General features: G+C 42.3%; 1 protein-coding gene across 8 annotated transcripts in view; it reads right to left on the bottom strand.

Moving 5' to 3' along the window:
* myo6a (myosin VIa) overlaps positions 1 to 26,865 on the bottom strand; it is an 84,522-nt gene that overhangs the window by 44,810 nt on the left and 12,847 nt on the right. For all 8 annotated transcript variants that reach the window (XM_034917858.2, XM_034917859.2, XM_034917860.2 and 5 more), the window contains exons 2-7: positions 10,468 to 10,610; positions 3,085 to 3,154; positions 2,882 to 2,955; positions 1,554 to 1,683; positions 696 to 801; positions 368 to 423 (exon numbers count right to left, since the gene is read on the bottom strand). In XM_034917858.2, the coding sequence (XP_034773749.2) occupies positions 368 to 423; positions 696 to 801; positions 1,554 to 1,683; positions 2,882 to 2,955; positions 3,085 to 3,154; positions 10,468 to 10,584 (553 nt within the window). In that variant the 5' untranslated portion in view covers positions 10,585 to 10,610. The remainder of the gene's footprint in view (positions 1 to 367; positions 424 to 695; positions 802 to 1,553; positions 1,684 to 2,881; positions 2,956 to 3,084; positions 3,155 to 10,467; positions 10,611 to 26,865) is intronic.

The following is a 26,865-nucleotide window of genomic DNA, read 5'->3' as shown; positions in this document are numbered from 1 at the left end:
GAAAATAGGAGGCGCTTTTTTACACAGAGAATTGTGAGGGTCTGGAACCAACTCCCCAGTAATGTTGTTGAAGCTGACACCCTGGGATCCTTTAAGAAGCTGCTTGATGAGATTCTGGGATCAATAAGCTACTAACAACCAAACGAGCAAGATGGGCCGAATGGCCTCCTCTCGTTTGTAAACTTTCTTATGTTCTTATGTTCTTAAATCTTCATTTCTAAAATACTGTCTTCACTGTGAAAAGGTGCACAACAATACAACATATTAAATGTGAGTGATGAAAAAAGTGTTATTAAAATTACAATTACAACCACTTTTATTAATGAAATAAAAGAAATATGCACAAACACACAGAAACAATATATACCTTCTACTATTCTCTCATCAATATCTTGACCTGTGCCATAGGATGTTGTCAAGTAGCTGTGAAATACAGAAAGATTACAAGTTTAAAAGCTAAGCACAGTTGATGGGACCAGCTCAAAATAACTTTCATTACAACCAGCATCTAAATCCTTCTGCCTCTACCGTTCCATGGTATTTATTCACACATTTGCTAGATGTTCACACATTTTTATATTCTTGTCAGTCTGTTTGTGTTTCATTTCATTGGTCAATATAAACGCAGCAGTTTGGAGTTCAGCCTCGGTACATGCTTCATTTCAATATATTGTTTAGATTCCTAAAACATATACCGGAGAACAAATTTAGTGTTTTCAGTCTTGCCGGCTCCCGATTCACCAGACACAATAATGGACTGGCTCATTTTCAGCACCCTCATGTCACGAAAAGCTTTGTCAGCTGAAAAAACAATAAAAAATACAAACAAACACATAGGTTATCCGCATTACATATTCTGGTGACATCTAATACGTACAGTAATAATAATTTACAGTGTGGCTAACTAAAGTCATCACTCCTGATCATTATATAGTGCCATCTTTCAACTTGAAGGGAAGACACCAACATTTGAATAGATAACCAGTATTTAACTGGGCAGGCCTGGGGCGCCTATGTATGCAGATTGTTCTTTGTGCTAAATTTCAAAAACCTATTTTATGGATTATTAAAACAACCAATCCACAAGACTATTATTTTACACTCTACAGTGTTTCGGGTGTGTTAATGTCTCACACTTTGTTGGGACTCATACGTCATCAAAAAGGTGAAAGCTCAATCGTTCAATATTCAGTATTTATTAAAGAAAATATTTTTATAGTGAAACCAAGGTTTCAACAAAACTATTTTCCTGTGTTTTGTTTTACCAGTACAGATATCAGAGGAACCACAACCTCGGAAACAAAGGAACGTTCATTCACTTCCAAAAATACATAGCAAAAGAATGAAGGGTTAAGACCAGCCTTTTCATGAGTGATGCATTTGGCTTAGAGGGTACAGTCAGGGCAGTGGGGTGCACTAGCTTGGAGATTACAGTCAAGGCAGGACTCCTGTGAGTTCTTGTCTTGTGGTCACATGCTGTGCAAATGACTGACAAAGCCAAAGGCTGCAGGGAAAATGCTCCCTTTGTTCTACATTACTGGTCCATTACATACCAATTGCATAGACATGCGGTGGCAAAGTACCCAGGGATTTTCCCTGGTATTGCTTAATGGTCTCTGGAGAATACAGTTTGGGTATGTCATAGTAGGGGTTCACTGCAATCAGGATGTTGGCTACAAACGTCTGAAAACGAAACAGGAAAAGTTTGTCATTAGTCAGCAATCTGCACGTTCCGTGTCTTCAAGGTGCCTGTTTGCTAGTACGAGACATGTGTGGGCTGTGCGCACTTAAACAGAAATTCACTTTTTAATATTATTCTGGTAGTTGACAAATTCATCCTTTCTGGCGGATTTGCTTTTCTCAAAGTCAATGGTTAAGCATTTCCAAACAAACGCTCATTCGATGAGCAACAATGAGATTAAATTGCACTATGCCATGTACAGTGCTCCTGCACTCAAACTACAGACACAAGTAGTGTTTGCTTTCACTCACTACCACAGAACTAGATAGATAAGGTCTTATCAAAAAAGTCTGGCAAGCTTTATTAAACCACCACATAAGGTTTAATAGGAGGGAGTTTTATTTGAAATAAAGCAGTCTGATACTGTATGAATTGCTATTCAGTAGGAACACCACAAGTTATTCAAAACAGGACTTGACCATTTCAAAGCTTTAAAGCAGACAGTCAAATGTACTTGGTTTTATTAAATGAATAAATAATTCTATCATATTCCACTTCAGTTGATAACAATGATAATGTTAGCGTTATCCGAAACCACAATGAACAGGGAGGAAAAGTGCAGCAAAACAATCTTGTGTGGTTCTTACACTCACCTATTTAATTATGTAGAGCTGGCACTGAAAACAGGGTCCATCTTTCAACTAGCATTCAAGCTATAATGTGTCAGTGTACCTTACTGTATGTCTACATGCAGTGACTGCCATACTCCACTAGATGGCATCTGTATAAACAAATACTGCGCCGGTGTTCCCTTTCCACTGTACAGCTGCCATGCACAGGGCAGATGGCAAGGGGAAGACATGTTATTTTAATAGCCCTCACTAAGTTCAATTGGGCAACATGATAGCAGTGTTAGGGGATCAGTACAGTCATCTGAGATGGGGACCTATTATAGCATGCAGGTATTTTGACTCATTTTAAATGATGAAGAAGGTGGCATTGTCAATGACAGCCAACCTGTGGCCGTTCAGCTTAATCATTACACTGTCCTTTGAAACGACACATACAGTGCAAAGGAGTACCGACTTTGCTCTTTGGATCTCCCAGTGATTAAGAAGCAGGATGACACACACCCATGATGCAATTTAATACCTTTTTTTTTTAAAATCTATATTAAACATATATCTTCTTAATACTTACATAGATCTTATCTTTACTATACCGCACTCTAACATTATTTAGGAGTGTGGCTTCATTTAGGTACATGAGAGAACCTGAAAAAGACCAAAGACAGGGGGAAAAAATATTAGAGTAGATAAAGTTAGTCAAGACTTGAGACCCTGGACTCTGCTTAGAAAAACATGTTCAATTAACAGAGCACTTTTAATCTCTAGCATGCTTACAGTTGTCTTCCACAATTTTGTCACAGTCATCTTCAGATGGGAATACCTGGTTGATGGGAGCCAAGAAAGTCTATAGAAGGGAAAAAAAATCAGATATAATTTTATTCTTTTGAAGATAACTCGCCTTGTGATGACTAACTTTTTGAAAGTCCTGTTTCAGCCACATACAGAAATAATCTTAGCCTCGCTGAGTCTCGCAATGTCCGGCCTCTGCTTTTCCTCACCATTCTGCCAGATTCAAGATTTGTAGACACTGCATCTGATCCATATGAATCTATGGTACATTTTATAACCAGTAGTATTTTAATTATTGATTTATTTGTAGTCTAAATAAAACAGGATGTCAACTGTCTGCATGGGCTGTATTGAATTTTATCTGGGATAACATACTGTTGAAGGCCCAGTGAATAGCAATACAAATAAAAGTCACATGAATCACACTCATACAAGTTTATTAAACCGAGGAGACAGTAGACATCAAGTACAGAAATAACTGCATGTCTCCCCTGTAGTACACACACCACATTAGCAGTACACAGCGATAGTTTAAACAAAACCCTGTCCTTGGGTATGGGAAAACAACCCTCTCTCACTACAGCAATTCAAGAAACGCAATCCGAATTCTAGAGCTACAGTCTTTCACACATACTGTACCAATGACTTTACTCATTGGTAAAGCCATGTGAAACAGTATGTTATGAGGCAAGGTGAGTGAAATGTGAAAGGAGCTCTTATGAGCACACACACAAGGCTGTAATACAAGCAGTCCTTCAAGGATTCAGAAATAAGTGGCTGCCCTCAGATTCTTAACACTTGAAAAGATGCCACTTTATAAAAGGTTAAGTCACAGGTTTCTTATTTCTATTTCAGGTACACACGGACAAAGAGAAGGAGATGCGACACCTTTTATTGGCTAACTAAAAATTGTGATTATTAAAAGGTATCACATCTTCTCTTTATCTATCATTTCTGGACTACCACTTCATCTATCAGGTACACATGGACAAAGTGTTGTATAAAATGTAATTTAGCACAGAATCCGACCCTTCCTCACCAACTATGCTACCCAGCTCCTGGTCCAGGCCCTGGTACTCTCCCGCCTAGACTACTGCAACTCCCTCCTGGCTGGCCTCCCTGCGTCCGCCACCCGTCCGCTCCAGCTCATCCAGAACTCTGCTGCCCGCCTGGTGTTCTCTCTGCCTCGCTTCGCCCACGCTACTCCACTACTCTGCTCGCTCCACTGGCTCCCGATCACCGCTCGCATCCAGTTCAAGACTCTTGTACTAGCCTACAGATGCCTTGACCAGACTGCACCCAGCTACCTCCAGACCCTCATCTCTCCCTACACCCCCACCTCTCCGCTCCGCCTGCACTAGAAGACTAGCTCTACCTCCGCTACGCTCCCCTGCCTCCAGAGCCCGTTTCTTCTCCACCCTTGCTCCGCAGTGGTGGAATGACCTTCCTACAGATGTCAGGACTGCCCAGTCCCTGACCACATTCCGGCGCCTCCTTAAGACTCACCTCTTCAAACAGCACCTGTAGAACTCCTCTGTTTGTATCCTGGGACACTATCACCCTTCATGTAAATGTGCTTTATTTTGCTCTTATCTGCCCCCTATTTTACTGCATTTAATCCTGTACTTCAGAATAATGTAATCTGCCAAGTGTTTAACCTGTAGTACTTTGTATTTAATCACATCCTGATGTAACTATCACTATTTAATCATATCCTGATGTAATTATCACTATTATCTGCTGTATTATTGAATTGTGGTTTGTCACACTTGTACTTTGCTTGAACAAAAGTTATTGTATTTTTTGCTCTTATTGTATTACTTGTATTGTAACACTTGAAATGTATTTGCTTACGATTGTAAGTCGCCCTGGATAAGGGCGTCTGCTAAGAAATAAATAATAATAATAATAATAATAATAATAATAATAATAATAATAATAATAATAATAATAACAACAATACTTAAAGTTTATGGTGTACTGTATATAAAACATACAGTAACTGCATTGGCTTCTATAAGTGTACTTACAGTGAAATTGTAATAAAATGACAACTTATTAAAAAATAATACTATGACTGTAAATACACAGACTCTAAATGTATCACCTAAATGTAACTGTCTACTTATAACTGGCACTCTTTAAAGTATCTGCTTGTATTGCATTAGCATCCATGGTCACCAATAGGTAATTATGATTTCCATTACATGAGAGTAGATGTTAAAACTTCATGCTGATTTGAACTCAGCTCTCGACCAAGATAAGCGCCAACTAAGACATAACTTTATAGTAAACTAATGTGATCCATCTGCATCTCCATCCATTTGTGTTTCTTTTCTTCTGATATTGTAGATATCCTTCTGACTGGTGTTAATGGCTGAAGTGTAATGCTGGCTCCAGGGATCAGCTTATTTTGCCTTCCCAGCGCATCAGCACAAACAACGGCTGCGATGCTGGCTCCGGGGATCAACCACAGTGCGGTCTCCCCAGCGCATCAGCATGACAACCGTCTGGATTGAGCTAAGTAGGGTACATCTCTGGGGTCTTCAAGTGGGCATCTTCCATCCTTGGTGTTTCATCAACTAGCCCACGACACCTCAAAAGGGCTCGACAGTGATTCTGGCATCCCAGCATCACCCCCCTCCGTCCTCCACTGAACTCAGCACAGCTTACTTACCCGTACATCAGAGTTGTTTTCTTTCTATTTTGCTTGAGATCCCCAGCCAGAATCTTTCCGTCTCAACTACAGCCAGATGCTGCTCCTCTCTGCTGCTTCAGATAAGTTCTCCACTGTGCGACGCAACTCTTGGCCACTGAACCCGACATCTCTGAGAAACCGGGTTGTAGAGTGTGCCACAAATCCTCGACAACCCACCTCCACTGGGTAAACACGGAATCTCCATCCTGGCTGTTCCGCTTCAGCAGCTAGTTGAGCATACCAAAGTTTCTTACTCTCATATGCTTCATCCACAGCATCCTCCCACGGCACTGTTAGCTCTACCAGATGAACATGCTCTGTTCCATTGTCCATAGGTCTTGCCAGACATTCTTACTTTGTTCCACACTCTCCCATCTCATCCATTCTCCCTGCTTGGCCTGGGAAATGGCCTTTACTCTCCTCCTGCTTTTGCACCTCGTTGACTACAAGCTTCCTACGTTGAGCTGGGGTTGCCTTGTGCCATGTAGGAGCAGCTGAACTGAGACCAAGACCCCCTCTTCCATGCTGAACTTGCCCCATAATATTACCGATTCGAAGGGCAGCCTTTGCATCTTCCACGGCTTTCTCTGCCGCCCACTTTCTTCCAGTTTTCAACACAGGTACTGCCTCCCTTACGCATTTGTCACGTGAATCTACTAATGTCATTTCCAGTTGGACCTTGGCGCACTTAAACTCCTCGGTTAGAGCGGAGACTGGTAGCTGCAGTATTCCTTTACCATAAAGTCCCACTCTGCTGAGGCAGCGTGGAACTCCCAACCATTTCTTGACGTATGAACTGATTAAAGCTTCCAGCTTCTCAACTGTTGTCAAAGAAACCTTGTGCACAGTCAGTGGCCACAGCAGCCTTGGCAGTAGACCAAACTGAAAGCACCAGAGTTTCAGTTTGCCCAGTAAACCGCTGCGGTCTATGCTCTTCAACCCTTCCACTGCTTGTTGTCTAACTTCTCCCACATGAACTGTGTCCTTTAGATCCCTGTCGTACCATCTCCCAAGACTTTTCACTGGCTTTTCAGACACTGTTGGTATTGCCTCACCTTTAATGTAGAACATTTTATCTACTGCTTTACCTTTAATTATAGAGATGTTCCTTGATTTAGTGGGCTTGAATTGCATTTGTGCCCATTCGATGTACAGCAGCTCTCAAAAGTATTCACCCCCCTTGGACTTTTCCACATTTTATTGTGTTACAACATGGAATCAAAATGGATTTAATTAGGAGTTTTTGCCACTGATCAACATAAAATAAGTCCATAATGTCAAAGTGAAAAATAAAATCTACAAATTGTTCTAAATTAATTACAAATATAAAACAGAAAATAATTGATTGCATAAGTATTCACTCCCTTTGCTATGACACACCTTTATAAGTCTTTAGAAGTCACATAATTAGTTGAATGGAGTCCACCTGGGTGCAATTAAGGTGTTTCACGTGATTTCAGGTTAAATACACCTGTCTTTCTGGGAGGTTCCACAGTTGGTTAGTACATTTCCTAACAAAAACTACATCATGAAGACAAAGGAACATTCAAAGCAAATCCGGAATAAGGTTCTTCAAAAGCACCAATCAGGGGTAGGATATAAGAACAAGGCATTGAATATCCCCCAGAGCACAGTAAAGTCCATTATTAAGAAATGGAGAGAATATGGCACTACTGTGAATCTGTCTAGAACAGGCCGTCCTCAAAAACTGAGTTACAGTCTTCCATGGCTGAGCTGGGAGACACTGTGCATACGACAACAATAGCCCGGGTGCTTCACAAAACTGGCCTTTATGGGAGAGTGGCAAAAAGAAAGCCATTGTTGAAAAAAAAAAACTCACATCAAATCTCGTCTTGGGTTTGCCAGAAGGCATGTGGGAGACTCTGAGAACAAGTGGAAGAAGATTCTATGGTCTGATGAGACCAAAATAGAGCTTTTTGGTCTCAACGCTAAGCGCTATGTTTGGCGCAAGCCTAACACTGCACATCATCCTGAGAACACCATCCCTACCGTGAAGCATGGTGGTGGCAGCATCATGCTATGGGGATGATTCTCTGCGTCAGGGCCTGGAAAGCTCGTGAAGACAGATGGCAAAATGGATGCAGCAAAGTACAGAGAAATCCTGGAGGAAAACCTGCTGATGTCTGCAAGAGACCTGGGACTTGGGAGAAGATTCATCTTCCAGCAGGACAATGACCCCAAACATACAGCCAAAGCCACACTGGAGTGGCTTAAAAACAAAAAGGTCAATGTCCTGGAGTGGCCCTGTCAAAGCCCGGACCTCAATCCAATCGAGAATATGTGGAAAGGGTTGAAAATTGCTGTTCACCAAAGGTCCCCATTCAACTTGACAGAGCTTGAGCAATTTTGCAAAGAAGAATGGGCAAAGCTGGTAGAGACTTATCCAAATAGACTCATGGCTGTAATTGCTGCCAAAGGTGCCTCTACCAAATATTGACTCAAGGGGGTGAATACTTATGCAATCAATTATTTTCTGTTTTGTATTTGTGATTAATTTTGTAGATTTTATTTTTCACTGACATTATAGACTTTTTTTTGTGTTGATCAGTGGCAAAAACTCAATTTTGATTAAATCCATTTTGATTCCATGTTATAACACAATAAAATGTGGAAAAGTCCAAGGGGGGTGAATACTTTTGAGAGCCACTGTAATTGGTTAATTTGCCCAATAACTGATTAGTGCAGGCCACTGTTGTAGTCATGGTTGTCATGCCATCCATGTATGCTTGAAGCCAAACGCTCTCCTCCTCCCACCACCCATTTTGATGCCCTAATAATTACTTCCATTGCCATGGTAAAAGCCAGTGGAGAAATGGTGCATCCTGCCATTATTTCACCTTCTAGGCATTGCCATGTAGTGCTGAATTGAAAAGTTGAAAAACAAAATTGCAAATCTCCAAAGTAGGCTTTCACTAAATTTGTTATTGTCATCGGTACACTGAAAAAATAAAATGCTGCCCAAAGAAGTTCAATATCAAGATACAATAATAATTAAAATAAATAATGATAGTTGAGAGTTATTATGGGATTCTTCTAAAACGCTTCCATATGCTTCCAGTTACTTCCATATGCAACATCAAAAGTATCTATGACAGTGAGGTGGGGAACACCCACAAATGTAGTCCATTTGGTGTGGAAAGACCCCCGATGAAATAAACACTTTCTATAGAATGACCACATCCTGTGCAACAATGTAAAAGTTGCTAACACACCGGCTGATTGCCAGATTATGATACTATCTATCTCGTGATAAATAATGTCCTTAACATGTTTCATCACGATTGGTTACTCAATTCTCTGAAGTGTGAAACACATCCATACGTATAGACCTCCTCAATCTCCATCTGCTTATTTCTAAATAATGCAAAAGCGGCATTGCAGACCACATGTTTGGTTTGCAATCGCTCCAGGAACGACTTCCTGGTTTGAATTTCTATCGTTTTTATTTTTTATTTTAAATAAACTAGAGAGAAAAATCACAGCCATGAGGTTAATTCATTCACGTAAAAATGTCTCCCAAATTCTCTATTCCCAATGCAAGGCATCTGTTTGCCAGGATTCCACTGTTCTCTTGAAATTAAATATGATGTAACTTTGGCTAGTGTGTCGGTCTTTTTTTATTTTCATAGGAAGCCAACAGAAAAACACTGACTGTACATTAAGCTAACTTGTTAAAAACAAGTACAAAAATGTAAGGACAAATTTTACAGCCCAAATTCAGTGGAACACAATACGCTATTGTGAATCTCAAAATAGTATCATGCACTCCCTTTTGTCCAAACATTTATCTGACTGGCCATTGCATGCACAGATCAGGCAAGATTGCTTCAATTTACTGGCACAAATAATCTATGAAAGAACAGAACTCTTATTGTGCCTCTGTGCAGCACAAACCTCCGGCTGCCAGGAAGAGAATGTCCACCACCGAGCCCAGCTTTACTAATGACCACCACTTACACTGCAAGTCTGGATTTCAATCTGGGCCATAAAGTACCGAATAGACATTTCTTGTTTTACTTCAGGATGTGAATGGTGGACAGGCTCAGTACAGACTCTGTATATAGTGTGACGGCTCTGCCGATCTCAAAAGAAACAGTGGGATACAGCTTTGATATATTACAGAATACTGAACAGGTCAGGAGCGTCAACTGTGAGGCTTTATTTAAAAACAATTCACCCAACCTTAATGTCTACAGCACTTAAACACGCAGAGCTGGGCAGGGGAGGTATTAGTTTTTAATTAGACTAAAGGATGAAATCAGAGCTTCTTTGTGTTGTGGCTCCTTAAAATAAACCACTGTCTGTGTGGGTGGAGGAATGAACAACTTAAGAGTGAAGAGATCTACAATTGAAATAAAAGGTGAGTGATTAAATACATATACAGTACAGTATACGCAGACGCTGCTGCAATGGGAGACCACAGTACTATCCTGCATTGGTATCATGGTTTGAAAGAGGTATAGAAAGGACAACAGAAAGAACACACATTTTTTATGAGAGCTTGTACTGAACGTTTTTTACTTGGTAAGTTATCACTGGAACCGAGTTGAATATGGAGTGAGAGGCCTAGTATTGAGATTTAGGCTTAGAAAGCCTGGATGCCTGACCTTTCAAAAAGCTTTGCATTACAAAGTTAAGCTGACACTTACCTTGCCCTTCTGTTTCAGTGGCTCGATTGTTAATGAGTCCGCACCAATGTCTACAATAGTGCCCAGCTGAAACCCATCAACTGGGTGGGGCGCCCACACTGGCTTCCCATCCTCCATCGCTGCATACAGCTATACTGGGACCCCTAGAGAGAAGAAAACAGGATTGTACACATTACTGATTACTGCCTTGAAAAAAACAGAAGAGAAATACAAAAATATCTCCAATAAAGAAAAAAAAAATACAATTATTTATAACTTCCCCACATTGTCTAGATTGAGACATTTCTGAGTCAACATAAACTCCTAGGTCTATTTCATAGGTTCCTTCTTCAATTTCAGTACCTCCCATATAGCATTTATAATGCACATGTTCATTGCTTGCATGCAGAACCTTACACTGTTCTCTATTAAATGTCATTTGCCATGTGTCTGCCCAGTTCTGAATGCATGTTACAGTGCTATTACTAAACCAATGGAAGACATCCCCACCCCCTCAGACATGTACAGTGCTATTATTAAACCAATGAAGACATCCCCACATCCACAATCACCTTCGTAAAGTATTCACTTGATTAACTGCAACACACAGTCAAAAAAGAAAGGGAAATGACATATTTTGTAGATCGTTTGAAATAATCGGTGTATAGCAGTGTGTTTTTTGCATTTATTTTATAATCCAGATTGAAAAATATCCACGTCAATGAAATATACCACTGCCTGTAACAATGTATTAAAATAAAGTTTAAAAAACAATAATAATAAAAATATATGTACACTGTAGCTACCAAAAGCTGCTACAGTTGGAGCAGTACTATACATACTATACCAATGTTTGATAGCAAACCTGAACAAACTAACTGCATTACTCAGAAGACTGGTTAAACATTTCTTTACAATTACTTTATTAGAGAGGTTTCTGAAGCCTGTAAGTATCAGGGGCATTGTACTGTATTATTAACCACAGCAGAAAGCCATTTCGCTTGGACTGAGCCCAAGCTACATCCCAGTCACTGTGCAAGGTTTCCAATGCTTATCCAGGTCATGCATTGCAAATCAGTGCTGTAAACAATTACTTTATTCAGTGAAATTTGGAAAATATTTACACTGTTATAATTTGGCGATAAAAAATCCAATGGATCAATTCTGTCTAAATGTGTCAAATTTCTATGCATCCTTTTACTGAAAAGTTCTCTTACACAGAGATATGAATCTGCATTGGCTTGGTTACACAGGGCAACCCTGGAACACAGGCAGAATGTTCTAACATTGAGAGAAATGCTGAGAGAACGCTGAGCAAAGTAACACTCCGAAGAGTTTGAATTGAGCCATACCAGCGGTGCATCTTACTGGCAATATTATCTCTGGTGCCCTAGTTCTCACTGTATGTTAAATATCTTTTTTTTTGTTGCTATTTTTATAGGTCAATTAAAACGTGTTAACCAAGGATTATTTTCTTTTTTTAGCAAAAAAACTTTCTTTTAAGTCCCTTATGGTTCTTCTGTATTTAATTTTTTTCAGACTTTATTTTCACTTTCATTCTGGTGAAATCAACTTAACCTGCCCCCACGGTATTGTACACCTGAAACATTTTACTCCCTTTACAGTACATTGGATATGAAGGGATAAGATGGGTTCTCAATACCTAAAGCATAGGGAGAGAATCTTATTGTTGTGGTAAACATGCGATTCATAGGAAAAGTAGTGATTGGTTATTTGGAGTAATTGTTACTAATTTTTAAATATTGATGCAAAAAAAAACACCACCTCATTCATATTGTGTGAAACTGAAAGGTAACCGTTCAGTTTCACACCATATGGCAGCAGTGTGGAGTAGTGGTTAGGGCTCTGGACTCTTTACCGGAGGGTCGTGGGTTCAATCCCAGGTTGGGGACACTGCTGCTGTACCCTTGAGCAAGGTACTTTACCTAGATTGCTCTAGTAAAAACCAACTGTATAAATGGGTAATTGTATGTAGAAATAATGTGACATCTTGTAACAATTGTAAGTCACCCTGGATAAGGGCGTCTGCTAAGAAATAAATAATAATAATAACCACCAGGCTGCAGAAACATCCTAGATGATGTGGTTCATAAGTTACAGCAAAGACTCCAAACTGCTGCCAGTCTGTTGTTGCAGACAAGAGAGTAGACTGTTCATGAATCCTTGCATAAACAAAGTGGTGTGCAAATGACGAGGTTGAAAACAGAATTTACAAGGGCAACACAAGCAGATGCTAAAATGCCATTCAAAGCACACATACCAATTTTGTACAGAAGCAGATGCTAAAATGTCATTCAAAGCACACGTACCAATTTCGTACAGAATGAACATATAATTTGCTCTAAGTATAGAATAAGGGTTAAGCAAACAAGTCCCAAACATCATCCGCAACAGGCCAAACAAAGACTGGAGTTTAAGTGATCTGGTCACATTTCCAGACACATCAAAGGTTGGTTTTCCCAAGCAGTGCGGGGCAGTTTTCCCCTGCAGTCTGTCACAGACAGTGACTGGGTAAATAAAATAGTATTCCTCATGCTGGTGCAGTACCATGTGGTTTTGAACTCCTGATTTTACCTCAAGAGGAAGACACCAGTAAATCCAAGAGGCCTGTAGTTACAGCCTATTTAATAGCATCCTTAAGCAGCTATCTGGATGAATTCTGCAGGGGGCTGGACCCTATCACTCTTTATACCATCATGTTAAAGGGTGGCGTCAAGGTCTATGTAAATCGCATCCATGAATTCATTTGTTTTTGTTGTTATGCTCTTGAAACATGCTTTAAATTTCTCACTTCATTTGGTTAGGCTGGTCCCAACATGGTGAAAAAAGAGGTCAAAGACATAAAAATGGCAAGTATACCACCAGATTCTCAACATGAACTCTTATTTTACCAGCCTGTCTGCACACAACACATACCATGGAACCCTTTTCTGCATTATATAGGGTTCATGTATCATCAACTATACAGAGAAAACAAACAGTTCCCCAGAATGTACTCCACTTTAATGACCCAGCTGTACCAATGGATGCAGCATATTCATAATCATTATGCTAAACTATAATCATGAATAACATTTATGCAATACTATCGGCATGTTGCACTTTGCAATGAAAACTTCTAGGCAATAATGAATACATGCAAAAAGATCAGTGAAATTCCAAGGTCCTGAGGCTTGCATCAGATTATTATTTTAATTATTTAAAGCTTTTTCTAGGCTTGGAATCCGTTTGGTAAGGATTTGTTCAGCTGACAAAAGCCCTGCTAGTTTGCATACCAATCATGAATGGCTGGTGACACAGGCTGGACAGTAACTGGAAATTTGCCAGCAGTGGTCGGTCAATCTTGCTCTTTGATGCCTTGAGTCTAACATCAAAGAACATTGTCAATTGACTCAAAATGCATATCAAGGGCAAGCAAAAAAAAAAAAATTAAAATACTGTAAAGCAAAGCCAGTGGGAGTGATCATGAAAAAGCAGATCACCATGACCTATTGTACACTGCATGTAGAGTATATGCAAAAAACTATTGGATAAAGCTTGTCTCATTCATATATATATATATATATATATATATATATATATATATATATATATATATATATATATATATATATATATATATATATATATATAATAGAATTATTATTAACATGGCTGTCCTCACATCAGCCACTCAGGGTCTATGTATTCCTTCTAAGATCCACACATTTCTGGTATACAATAGTTTGCAATTTGCTAAACAGTGAGACAAAGCCGGGAAACGAATTTAAATTATTTGGCAAGTGATGTATTAACAGCATCTCTGGGATACAGGGCAGTGACAGGTAAGCCTGATGTATTAACAGCATCTCTGGGATACAGGGCAGCTACAGGTAAGCCTGATGTATTAACAGCATCTCTGGGATACTGGGCAGTGACTGGTAAGCACTGGGAAGAGTGATGTATTAACAGCATCTCTGGGATACAGGGCAGCTACAGGTAAGCCTGATGTATTAACAGCATCTCTGGGATACAGGGCAGTGACAGGTAAGCACTGGGAAGAGTGATGTATTAACAGCATCTCTGGGATACAGGGCAGCTACAGGTAAGCCTGATGTATTAACAGCATCTCTGGGATACAGGGCAGTGACAGGTAAGCACTGGGAAGAGTGATGTATTAACAGCATCTCTGGGATACAGGGCAGTGACAGGTAAGCCTGATGTATTAACAGCATCTCTGGGATATAGGACAGTGACTGGTAAGCACTGGGAAGAGTGATGTATTAACAGCATCTCTGGGATACAGGACAGTGACTGGTAAGCCTGATGTATTAACAGCATCTCTGGGATACAGGACAGTGACTGGTAAGCGTGATGTATTAACAGCATCTCTGGGATACAGGACAGTGACTGGTAAGCACTGGGAAGAGTGATGTATTAACAGCATCTCTGGGATACAGGACAGTGACTGGTAAGCGTGATGTATTAACAGCATCTCTGGGATACAGGACAGTGACTGGTAAGCACTGGGAAGAGTGATGTATTAACAGCATCTCTGGGATACAGGACAGTGACTGGTAAGCGTGATGTATTAACAGCATCTCTGGGATACTGGGCAGTGACAGGTAAGCACTGGGAAGAGTGATGTATTAACAGCATCTCTGGGATACAGGGCAGTGACAGGTAAGCCTGATGTATTAACAGCATCTCTGGGATACAGGGCAGCTACAGGTAAGCGTGATGTATTAACAGCATCTCTGGGATACAGGGCAGTGACTGGTAAGCACTGGGAAGAGTGATGTATTAACAGCATCTCTGGGATACAGGACAGTGACTGGTGAGCACTGGGAAGAGTGATGTATTAACAGCATCTCTGGGATACAGGACAGTGACTGGTAAGCACTGGGAAGAGTGATGTATTAACAGCATCTCTGGGATACAGGACAGCTACAGGTAAGCCTGATGTATTAACAGCATCTCTGGGATACTGGACAGTGACTGGTAAGCACTGGGAAGAGTGATGTATTAACAGCATCTCTGGGATACAGGACAGCTACAGGTAAGCCTGATGTATTAACAGCATCTCTGGGATACTGGGCAGTGACTGGTAAGCACTGGGAAGAGTGATGTATTAACAGCATCTCTGGGATACAGGGCAGCTACAGGTAAGCCTGATGTATTAACAGCATCTCTGGGATACAGGGCAGTGACAGGTAAGCACTGGGAAGAGTGATGTATTAACAGCATCTCTGGGATACAGGGCAGCTACAGGTAAGCCTGATGTATTAACAGCATCTCTGGGATACAGGGCAGTGACAGGTAAGCACTGGGAAGAGTGATGTATTAACAGCATCTCTGGGATACAGGGCAGTGACAGGTAAGCGTGATGTATTAACAGCATCTCTGGGATATAGGACAGTGACTGGTAAGCACTGGGAAGAGTGATGTATTAACAGCATCTCTGGGATACAGGACAGTGACTGGTAAGCCTGATGTATTAACAGCATCTCTGGGATACAGGACAGTGACTGGTAAGCGTGATGTATTAACAGCATCTCTGGGATACAGGACAGTGACTGGTAAGCACTGGGAAGAGTGATGTATTAACAGCATCTCTGGGATACAGGACAGTGACTGGTAAGCGTGATGTATTAACAGCATCTCTGGGATACAGGACAGTGACTGGTAAGCACTGGGAAGAGTGATGTATTAACAGCATCTCTGGGATACAGGACAGTGACTGGTAAGCGTGATGTATTAACAGCATCTCTGGGATACTGGGCAGTGACAGGTAAGCACTGGGAAGAGTGATGTATTAACAGCATCTCTGGGATACAGGGCAGTGACAGGTAAGCCTGATGTATTAACAGCATCTCTGGGATACAGGGCAGCTACAGGTAAGCGTGATGTATTAACAGCATCTCTGGGATACAGGGCAGTGACTGGTAAGCACTGGGAAGAGTGATGTATTAACAGCATCTCTGGGATACAGGACAGTGACTGGTGAGCACTGGGAAGAGTGATGTATTAACAGCATCTCTGGGATACAGGACAGTGACTGGTAAGCACTGGGAAGAGTGATGTATTAACAGCATCTCTGGGATACAGGACAGCTACAGGTAAGCCTGATGTATTAACAGCATCTCTGGGATACTGGACAGTGACTGGTAAGCACTGGGAAGAGTGATGTATTAACAGCATCTCTGGGATACAGGACAGCTACAGGTAAGCCTGATGTATTAACAGCATCTCTGGGATACTGGACAGTGACTGGTAAGCACTGGGAAGAGTGATGTATTAACAGCATCTCTGGGATACAGGACAGTGACAGGTAAGCCTGATGTATTAACAGCATCTCTGGGATACTGGGCAGTGACAGGTAAGCACTGGGAAGAGTGATGTATTAACAGCATCTCTGGGATATAGGACAGCTACAGGTAAGCGTGATGTATTAACAGCATCTCTGGGATACAGGACAGTGACTGGTAAGCACTGGGAAGAGTGATGTATTAACAGCATCTCTGGGATACAGGACAGTGACTGGTAAGCCTGATGTATTAACAGCATCTCTGGGATACAGGGCAGTGACAGGTAAGCACTGGGAAGAGTGGTGTATTAACAGCATCTCTGGGATACAGGACAGCTACAGGTAAGCCTGATGTATTAACAGCATCTCTGGGATACAGGGCAGTGACTGGTAAGCACTGGGAAGAGTGATGTATTAACAGCATCTCTGGGATACAGGGCAGCTACAGGTAAGCCTGATGTATTAACAGCATCTCTGGGATACAGGACAGTGACTGGTAAGCACTGGGAAGAGTGATGTATTAACAGCATCTCTGGGATATAGGACAGCTACAGGTAAGCGTGATGTATTAACAGCATCTCTGGGATACAGGACAGTGACTGGTAAGCACTGGGAAGAGTGATGTATTAACAGCATCTCTGGGATACAGGACAGTGACTGGTAAGCGTGATGTATTAACAGCATCTCTGGGATACAGGGCAGTGACAGGTAAGCACTGGGAAGAGTGATGTATTAACAGCATCTCTGGGATACAGGACAGCTACAGGTAAGCCTGATGTATTAACAGCATCTCTGGGATACAGGGCAGTGACTGGTAAGCAGCATCTCTGGGATATATGATGTTCTCCCATCACCACAGAACCTAAACCTCTGGGTAGGAGAGGATCCCTCATGTCCTTTGTGTTCATCACCTGCAACATTAAGGCACATTTTGACAGGATGTAAGGTGGCTCTTAGCCAAGGACGGTTTACTTGGCGCCATGACCAGGTGCTGCGATGTTTGGCCTTAGCATTGGAAGACAAGCGTAACATGACCAATAAGTTGCCACCTGTTCCATCAAAACATTACACACAAAAGACAACATTCCTCCGCCCAGGAGAGCAACCACCAAGAAAAGGTGTTAAAACCAATCCTCGCCCAGGACAACTGGAAGCTGCTAGAGACTGGAAAATGCTGGCAGATGTTGGTCAACGGCTTATTTTTCCACCTGAGATTGCCACCACTAACCTTCGACCAGATATTGTCTTGTGGTCTGGATCAGCACGCCTTGTTCACCTGGTAGAGTTAACAGTGCCATGGGAGGATGCTGTAGATGAGGCGTATGAGAGGAAGAAACTGCGGTATGCTCAACTAGCCACTGAAGTGGAACAGCGAGGATGGAGAGTTCGGGTTTACCCAGTGGAAGTGGGTTGTCGAGGATTTGTGGCACACTCTACAACCCGGTTTCTCAGAGACGTCGGATTCAGTGGCCAAGAGTTGCGTCGCACAGTGAAGAACTTATCTGAAGCAGCAGAGAGGAGCAGCAACTGGCTGTGGTTGAGACGGAAAGATTCTGGCTGGGGACAGGTAAGTAAGCTGGGCTGAGTTGAGTGGGGGACGGAGGGGGGTGATGCTGGGACGCCAGAATCACCGTCGAGCCCTCTTGAGGTGTCGTGGGCTAGTCGACGAAACACTGAGGATGGAAGGTGCCCACTTGAAAACCCCAGAGATGTACCCTACTTAGCTCAATCCAGACGGTTGTCATGCTGATGCGCTGGGGAGGCCGCACTTTGGTTGATCCCCGGAGCCAGCATCGCAGCCGTTGTGTGTGCTGATGCGCCAGGGAGGCAAAATAAGCTGATCCCTGGAGCCAGCATTACACTTCAGCCATTAACACCAGACAGAAGGATATCTACATCATCATATGGAAGGAAACGTAAATGGATGGAGACGCATATGGATCACATTAGTTTACTGTAAAGCTACGTCTTAGTTGGTGCTTATCTTGGCGAGAGCCGAGTTCAAATCAGCATGAAGTTTTAACATCTACTCTCGTGTAATGGAAATCATGAAGATCTGGATACGTCCAGTGACTGCTGTGAATAGTGCAGCTGGCAACAAGGGAAAGACCTTGTGACAGCCTGGAGAGACAGCTGACAGGAGGAAAGAGACCCCATTGGGGCTGGTAAGGGTTAGCTACCCTTGTCGGCAGTATCCAGCTCTGTGTTTACAGGATGCTGGAGACACCCGCCCAAGGCTTCTAAGAAATTAAAGAGAAAAATACCCCTAGAGTCTGCGAGAGCGGGGGCGGAAGATGACTCAACGTTGGACAACACGGTTAACGACTTAGGAACGGAAACGGATATGAGTATGGAGAGTACTTCACAAAAGACTAGTTCAAGATCTGCAGTTAACAAAGACATAGAACTCCAGGTTTGTGTCTGCGGCTGGAGCAAGGCGACAACGGTCAGGGGTTTGAAGATTCATCAAGGGAGAATGAAATGCTTGAGGAAGAAGGGACAAGGGCCTCGCATTGATCAGTACTTCTTACGAAGTCAGTCAAGTCAGTCGAATGAAATCCAGCGACAGGAAGCAAACCACAGTTCGCAGGATATCAGCACCCCTGTCATAGATGTGAGGAGGACTTGCATGGACACAGTTAGTGATGAACCTAATGATCCTTGTGAACCCGGTCAAACAAACCAGCATAAGAGAGAAAAGAACCTCAACGGGCACAAGCCTGGAGTTAAATGGCCAAGAGCTTGTGAGAAAACTGCATGGGACACAGTAAACACAGATCTCTGCGTTGCATTGGAAAGATTAAGTGGAACAGTTGAAAAGAAGCTGGATAAATTTGGGGACATCATCTACGCATATGGAAGTGAGAGGTTTGGAGTTGAAAAAAGGAAGGAAAAAGTACAAACTATTCCTGGAAAGTCTAGACGGCAGCAGGAGATTGAACGCTTAGTTAGAGAAAGGAGACAGCTGAGGAACCAATGGAGAAGAGCAGAACAAAGTCAGAAGGAGGGACTCAATCTCTTACAAAGGGTCATAAAAGATAAGCTTGCAACATTGCGCAGAGCTGAGCGCCTACGGAAACGCTACAAAAAGAAGGAGCGTGCGAGAGCTAACTTTTATAAAGACCCATTCAAATTTGTAAAGAAGTTATTCACCAGTGAGAAGAATGGCACACTAAAAGCATCTAAGGTTGAGCTGGAGAGATATTTGGAGGAAACACATACAGATTCAAAAAGGCAGGAGCCTATGTCAATTCCGTCAGACATCCCACCTATCAATCCACCAGAATACCAAATGGAGGACTGTGCACCTAAGTGGAAAGAAATAGAGCAAGCTGTGAAAAAAGCAAGGGCTTCATCATCTCCAGGGCCTAATGGAGTTCCGTACAGAGGGTACAAGAGTGCTTCAGGAGTTCTACGAATTCTGTGGAAATTGATGAAAGTGGCATGGGAAAAACAGGTTGTACCAAGAGCATGGCGCCGAGCAGGTGGAGTCTTTATACCTAAAGAAAAAGATTCTACAAGCATCAGTCAGTTTCGTCCCATTTCCCTATTAAACGTAGAAGGCAAGATTTTCTTCAGCATTATTGCTCAGAGATTGTCAGCTTACCTATTAAAGAACTGCTTTATTGACACTTCAATACAAAAAGCGGGCATTCCAGGTTTCCCAGGTTGCTTAGAACACATCAATGTGATCTGGCAACAAATTCAATCAGCTAAAAAGGAGAGGAAGGAGCTCCATGTGACATTCCTGGATTTGGCTAATGCATATGGTTCAGTGCCACATGAACTACTTTGGGCAGCATTTGATTTTTTCAGTGTACCGATGACAATAACAAATTTAGTGAAAGCCTATTTTGGAGATTTGCAATTCAGTTTTTCAACTTCAGAATTCAGCACTACATGGCAATGCCTAGAGGTTGGAATAATGGCAGGATGCACCATTTCTCCGCTGGCTTTTACCATGGCAATGGAAGTAATCATTAGGGCATCAAAATGGGTAGTAGGAGGAGAGCGCTTGGCTTCTGGAATGCGACTACCACCAATTCGAGCATACATGGATGACATGACAACCATGACTACAACAGTAGCCTGCACTAATCGATTATTGGGCAAATTAACCAATAACATTGAATGGGCACGAATGCAATTCAAGCCCACTAAATCAAGGAGCATCTCTATAATTAAAGGCAAAGTAGTAGATAAAACATTCTTCATTAATGGTGAGGCAATACCAACAGTGTCTGAGAAGCCAGTGAAGAGTCTTGGGAGATGGTACGACGGGGATCTAAAGGACACAGTTCGTGTGGGAGAAGTTAGACAACAAGCAGTGGAAGGGTTGAAGAGCATAGACAGCTGCGCTCTACCAGGTAAACTAAAACTCTGGTGCTTTCAGTTTGGTCTACTGCCGAGGTTGCTGTGGCCACTGACTGTGTACGAGGTTTCTTTGACAACAGTAGAGAAGCTGGAAGCTTTAATCAGTTCATACATCAGGAAATGGTTGGGAGTTCCACGCTGCCTCAGCAGAGTGGGACTTTATGGTAAAGGAATACTGCAGCTACCAGTCTCTGCTCTAACCGAGGAGTTTAAGTGCGCCAAGGTCAGATTGGAAATGACATTAGTAGAGTCACGGGATAAATGCGTAAGGGAGGCAGCACCTGTGTTGAAAACTGGAAGAAAGTGGGCGGCAAAGAAAGCTGTGGAAGATGCAAAGGCTGCCCTTCGAATTGGTGATATCATGGGGCAAGTTCAGCATGGAAGAGGGGGTCTTGGTTTCAGTTCAACTCCTCCTACATGGCACAAGGCGGCCCCAGCTCAAAGAAGGAAGCTGGTAGTCAACGAGGTGCAAAAGCAGGAGGAGAGGATGAGGTGTATAAAGGCCATTTCCCAGGCCAAACAGGGAGAATGGATGAGATGGGAGAGTGTGGAACAACGCAAGATTGGCTGGCAAGACCTATGGTCAATGGAACAGAGCAGGATCAGTTTCCTCATCAGGTCAACATATGATGTTCTCCCATCACCACAGAACCTAAACCTCTGGGTAGGAGAGGATCCCTCATGTCCTTTGTGTTCATCACCTGCAACATTAAGGCACATTTTGACAGGATGTAAGGTGGCTCTTAGCCAAGGACGGTTTACTTGGCGCCATGACCAGGTGCTGCGATGTTTGGCCTTAGCATTGGAAGACAAGCGTAACATGACCAATAAGTTGCCACCTGTTCCATCAAAACATTACACACAAAAGACAACATTCCTCCGCCCAGGAGAGCAACCACCAAGAAAAGGTGTTAAAACCAATCCTCGCCCAGGACAACTGGAAGCTGCTAGAGACTGGAAAATGCTGGCAGATGTTGGTCAACGGCTTATTTTTCCACCTGAGATTGCCACCACTAACCTTCGACCAGATATTGTCTTGTGGTCTGGATCAGCACGCCTTGTTCACCTGGTAGAGTTAACAGTGCCATGGGAGGATGCTGTAGATGAGGCGTATGAGAGGAAGAAACTGCGGTATGCTCAACTAGCCACTGAAGTGGAACAGCGAGGATGGAGAGTTCGGGTTTACCCAGTGGAAGTGGGTTGTCGAGGATTTGTGGCACACTCTACAACCCGGTTTCTCAGAGACGTCGGATTCAGTGGCCAAGAGTTGCGTCGCACAGTGAAGAACTTATCTGAAGCAGCAGAGAGGAGCAGCAACTGGCTGTGGTTGAGACGGAAAGATTCTGGCTGGGGACAGGTAAGTAAGCTGGGCTGAGTTGAGTGGGGGACGGAGGGGGGTGATGCTGGGACGCCAGAATCACCGTCGAGCCCTCTTGAGGTGTCGTGGGCTAGTCGACGAAACACTGAGGATGGAAGGTGCCCACTTGAAAACCCCAGAGATGTACCCTACTTAGCTCAATCCAGACGGTTGTCATGCTGATGCGCTGGGGAGGCCGCACTTTGGTTGATCCCCGGAGCCAGCATCGCAGCCGTTGTGTGTGCTGATGCGCCAGGGAGGCAAAATAAGCTGATCCCTGGAGCCAGCATTACACTTCAGCCATTAACACCAGACAGAAGGATATCTACATCATCATATGGAAGGAAACGTAAATGGATGGAGACGCATATGGATCACATTAGTTTACTGTAAAGCTACGTCTTAGTTGGTGCTTATCTTGGCGAGAGCCGAGTTCAAATCAGCATGAAGTTTTAACATCTACTCTCGTGTAATGGAAATCACAGCATCTCTGGGATACAGGGCAGCTACAGGTAAGCCTGATGTATTAACAGCATCTCTGGGATACAGGACAGTGACTGGTAAGCACTGGGAAGAGTGATGTATTAACAGCATCTCTGGGATATAGGACAGCTACAGGTAAGCGTGATGTATTAACAGCATCTCTGGGATACAGGACAGTGACTGGTAAGCACTGGGAAGAGTGATGTATTAACAGCATCTCTGGGATACAGGACAGCTACAGGTAAGCGTGATGTATTAACAGCATCTCTGGGATACAGGACAGTGACTGGTAAGCACTGGGAAGAGTGATGTATTAACAGCATCTCTGGGATACAGGACAGTGACTGGTAAGTGATCCTTGGCATGAATTCCCATCTCACCTCTGACTCAGCAAGTCACTTCACCCACTCTTGTGAAGGTTCCACCCAGCTGGAGAAAAGCAAATAAACAAGACTCCCATCTCAAGGGTAAATCATTTCTTAAAACACAAAAGGATTAACCAGTTCAGTGCATTTAAAAAGGAGGGTTAAGAAGTGTTCTCTAGAAGCTTAATGTCCATTATTAATGATGCAAGCAGGATCAGTACGCAGAGCCTCTGCTGTATAAATCAGTTCAATATACCCAACAAGTACTCCATCAGTAAGAACAGAACAGACGCACACCAGAACAGAAGTGTTCTTGTAAAATAGTTTCCTGTTCCTGGAATAATGACCACAGAGCGTCAATGAAAAATGATTATACATGGTTTCCTTATCTCAGAAGTGATAATGCAAAGTACGTTTTACAATCTCACAGTCCGCTACAGTACAAAACTATTGAACTTATTTCCAGGATGCATTTTTTATATGTGCTTATTATTTTCTGGTTAAAAGAGTTTTATTGTATGCATTTTAAGCAAGAGGGGTAAAAAGTGGTACAGGACCACTTTTTAAGTGGTCCTGTGTAATCCCTTCCTTCTGGAATCAGGATGTCTATCATACTGCTAATGTACACACATTTCAACTCCATGTTTGCCTTTTGTCATATGTACTGCAAGTGCAAACCATAATAACAGACATGGTTCAGCACCACAGGCACCTGCAGTATGAGCACGATCATGGGTTGGAGGTACAAATACAGTGTGCTGCAGTATGAGCACGATCTTGTGTTGGAGGTACAAATACAGTGTGCTGCAGTATGAGCACGATCTTGTGTTGGAGATATAAATACAGTGTGCTGCAGTATGAGCACGATCATGTGTTGGAGGTACAAATACAGTGTGCTGCAGTATGAGCACGATCATGTGTTGGAGGTACAAATACAGTGTGCTGCAGTATGAGCACGATCTTGTGTTGGAGGTACAAATACAGTGTGCTGCAGTATGAGCACGATCATGTGTTGGAGGTACAAATACAGTGTGCTGCAGTATGAGCACGATCATGTGTTGGAGGTACAAATACAGTGTGCTGCAGTATGAGCACGATCTTGTGTTGGAGGTACAAATACAGTGTGCTGCAGTATGAGCACGATCATGTGTTGGAGGTACAAATACAGTGTGCTGCAGTATGAGCACGATCTTGTGTTGGAGGTACAAATACAGTGTGCTGCAGTATGAGCACGATCTTGTGTTGGAGATATAAATACAGTGTGCTGCAGTATGAGCACGATCTTGTGTTGGAGGTACAAATACAGTGTGCTGCAGTATGAGCACGATCTTGTGTTGGAGGTACAAATACAGTGTGCTGCAGTATGAGCACGATCATGTGTTGGAGGTACAAATACAGTGTGCTGCAGTATGAGCACGATCTTGTGTTGGAGGTACAAATACAGTGTGCTGCAGTATGAGCACGATCTTGTGTTGGAGATATAAATACAGTGTGCTGCAGTATGAGCACGATCTTGTGTTGGAGATACAAATACAGTGTGCTGCAGTATGAGCATGATCTTGTGTTGGAGATATAAATACAGTGTGCTGCAGTTTGAGCACGATCTTGTGTTGGAGATATAAATACAGTGTGCTGCAGTATGAGCACGATCTTGTGTTGGAGATATAAATACAGTGTGCTGCAGTATGAGCACGATCTTGTGTTGGAGGCACAAATACAGTGTGATCAGAGAGTTTACCACATCAACGCACCATATCATTGATGTGGTTAATGTACTTTCTCATCACCCTGTATATTCTGGCTTCTGCTGTACAAGCTACTGAAGTGCTGCTCATACAGTACTGCACACTAGGTGGAAGTAAGAACATACTTCCCACATACAGCAGGCAATCAGACAACAATTTAGTTTTACGAATCAACCGATTCAGTAATTCTTTGCAGTATCTAAGGCAGGAATGAGCAACTCTGGCCCTTCTGAAACAGGTCTTGTTCTTAATCGCTAATTAAACCCAGGTCCTAAAGCAGTGACGCATTTCATTCTGTGCATACTGTATTAACCCTGGTGTAGAAGAGCCCCTTAATCCACTGGGCTCATTCAGTGTGATCTTCAAACCACCTCTCAAGCGAAATGAAGAAAATGTACAGTAATCTAAGCATTCTAGACCTCATGTTATGAAATCAGAAGAAACCACAAAGCTACAGTGCAGTCTTTTCAGGGCTGAAAAGGTCACTTGCTGACAAGTTTTCTCTCACACACACTGTGACAAAAAAAAGTTTCAGTTGACAAGAATAAAAAAAAAAAAAGTGAAGTACACAAGTTCCCAGTACAGTACATGTATTGTACAATCTGAAACAAAAACACATTGGAAATGTGAAAACACGCCAAGTTATCAAAAGCGCCCAGCCTTTTAAAGTGGAGAAATCAAAAACACAGGCTAAGATTCAAGAAACCACTGGGGCAACCTTGCCCAGCACCAAGCAAATAGGCACAGCTGTGAAACCGATGGTTGCCCCAATTGTTTCTACTAACTTGGCTTGTGTTTTTGATGCAAGTTCAGTCCGCTTTTATTGTGCCTGAAAAACACAAGCCAAGTTAGTAGAAACAATTGGGGAAACCTTGACCCCCACCGCTTTTACAGTTGTGCCCATTTGCCTGGTGCTGGGCAAGGTTGCCCCAATGGTTTCTTGAAACTTAGCTTGTGTTTTTGATATCTCCACTTTAAATGGCTGGGCACTTTTGATAACTTGGCGTTTTTCACATTTCCAATCCATTTGTGTTTCAAATATCTCTTCATTTTTCACTTAATGGATACACACATTACAGGAATAGCAAAATTGTTCAACCTATATTGAGGCAATGTATTGCCATTTGGATAGTGTCAATGTAAATATTAGCCTAGTCTGTTGAAAGGGTTAAGATGTGAATCTGTATAGCGTAGCGCTTATGTAGTTGTGACTTTTATATACTGTGACAGATTGCCTTGTTTGTCACAAGTTTTTTCCTTTTCAGATAAACCAAATGAAACCAGGCAACGCCGTAGCGTGTGTTTATTTTTCACAATCAAAATAAATAGAAACAAAACAAAAGCCTAACCCGTTCTCGGGCCCTACCTAAACAGGTGTTGTTACTATCTGAATACGAGGCAGGCTAAGCCTGTTCCCTCGTCAGCAAAACCAAATCACAATCAAGAGTCGTAATCCAAATACCTTTTCCAATGTGTTAGTCTACCAGCAATTCAATAACAAATATTCTCTGCTCACTGTCACTCTCGCTCTCCCACTCCCACTCCCACTCGCCAATCAAACACATTTTAAATAACCAATTACATCGTTAAACAATTGACCTTCATTAAATTGAACAATTAATTTGAACTGGAGCCAACTCTGACCCCAGTAGCTTCCACATGGTCCTAAAGCCTCTGTGTATCATCCCCACGTAAATACATTTATTATTTGTAGTACTTTTAAGCCAAATGTATTTGTTTTTAACCTCTTAAATAACTTTCCTTAACTCTCGTCAGTTTTAATCCCAA

Source organism: Acipenser ruthenus, chromosome 5, assembly GCF_902713425.1.
Source record: "Acipenser ruthenus chromosome 5, fAciRut3.2 maternal haplotype, whole genome shotgun sequence".
Taxonomy (NCBI): domain Eukaryota; kingdom Metazoa; phylum Chordata; class Actinopteri; order Acipenseriformes; family Acipenseridae; genus Acipenser; species Acipenser ruthenus.
Note: the sequence above shows the minus strand (reverse complement) of the source record. Positions and strands in the feature narration are given on the sequence as shown.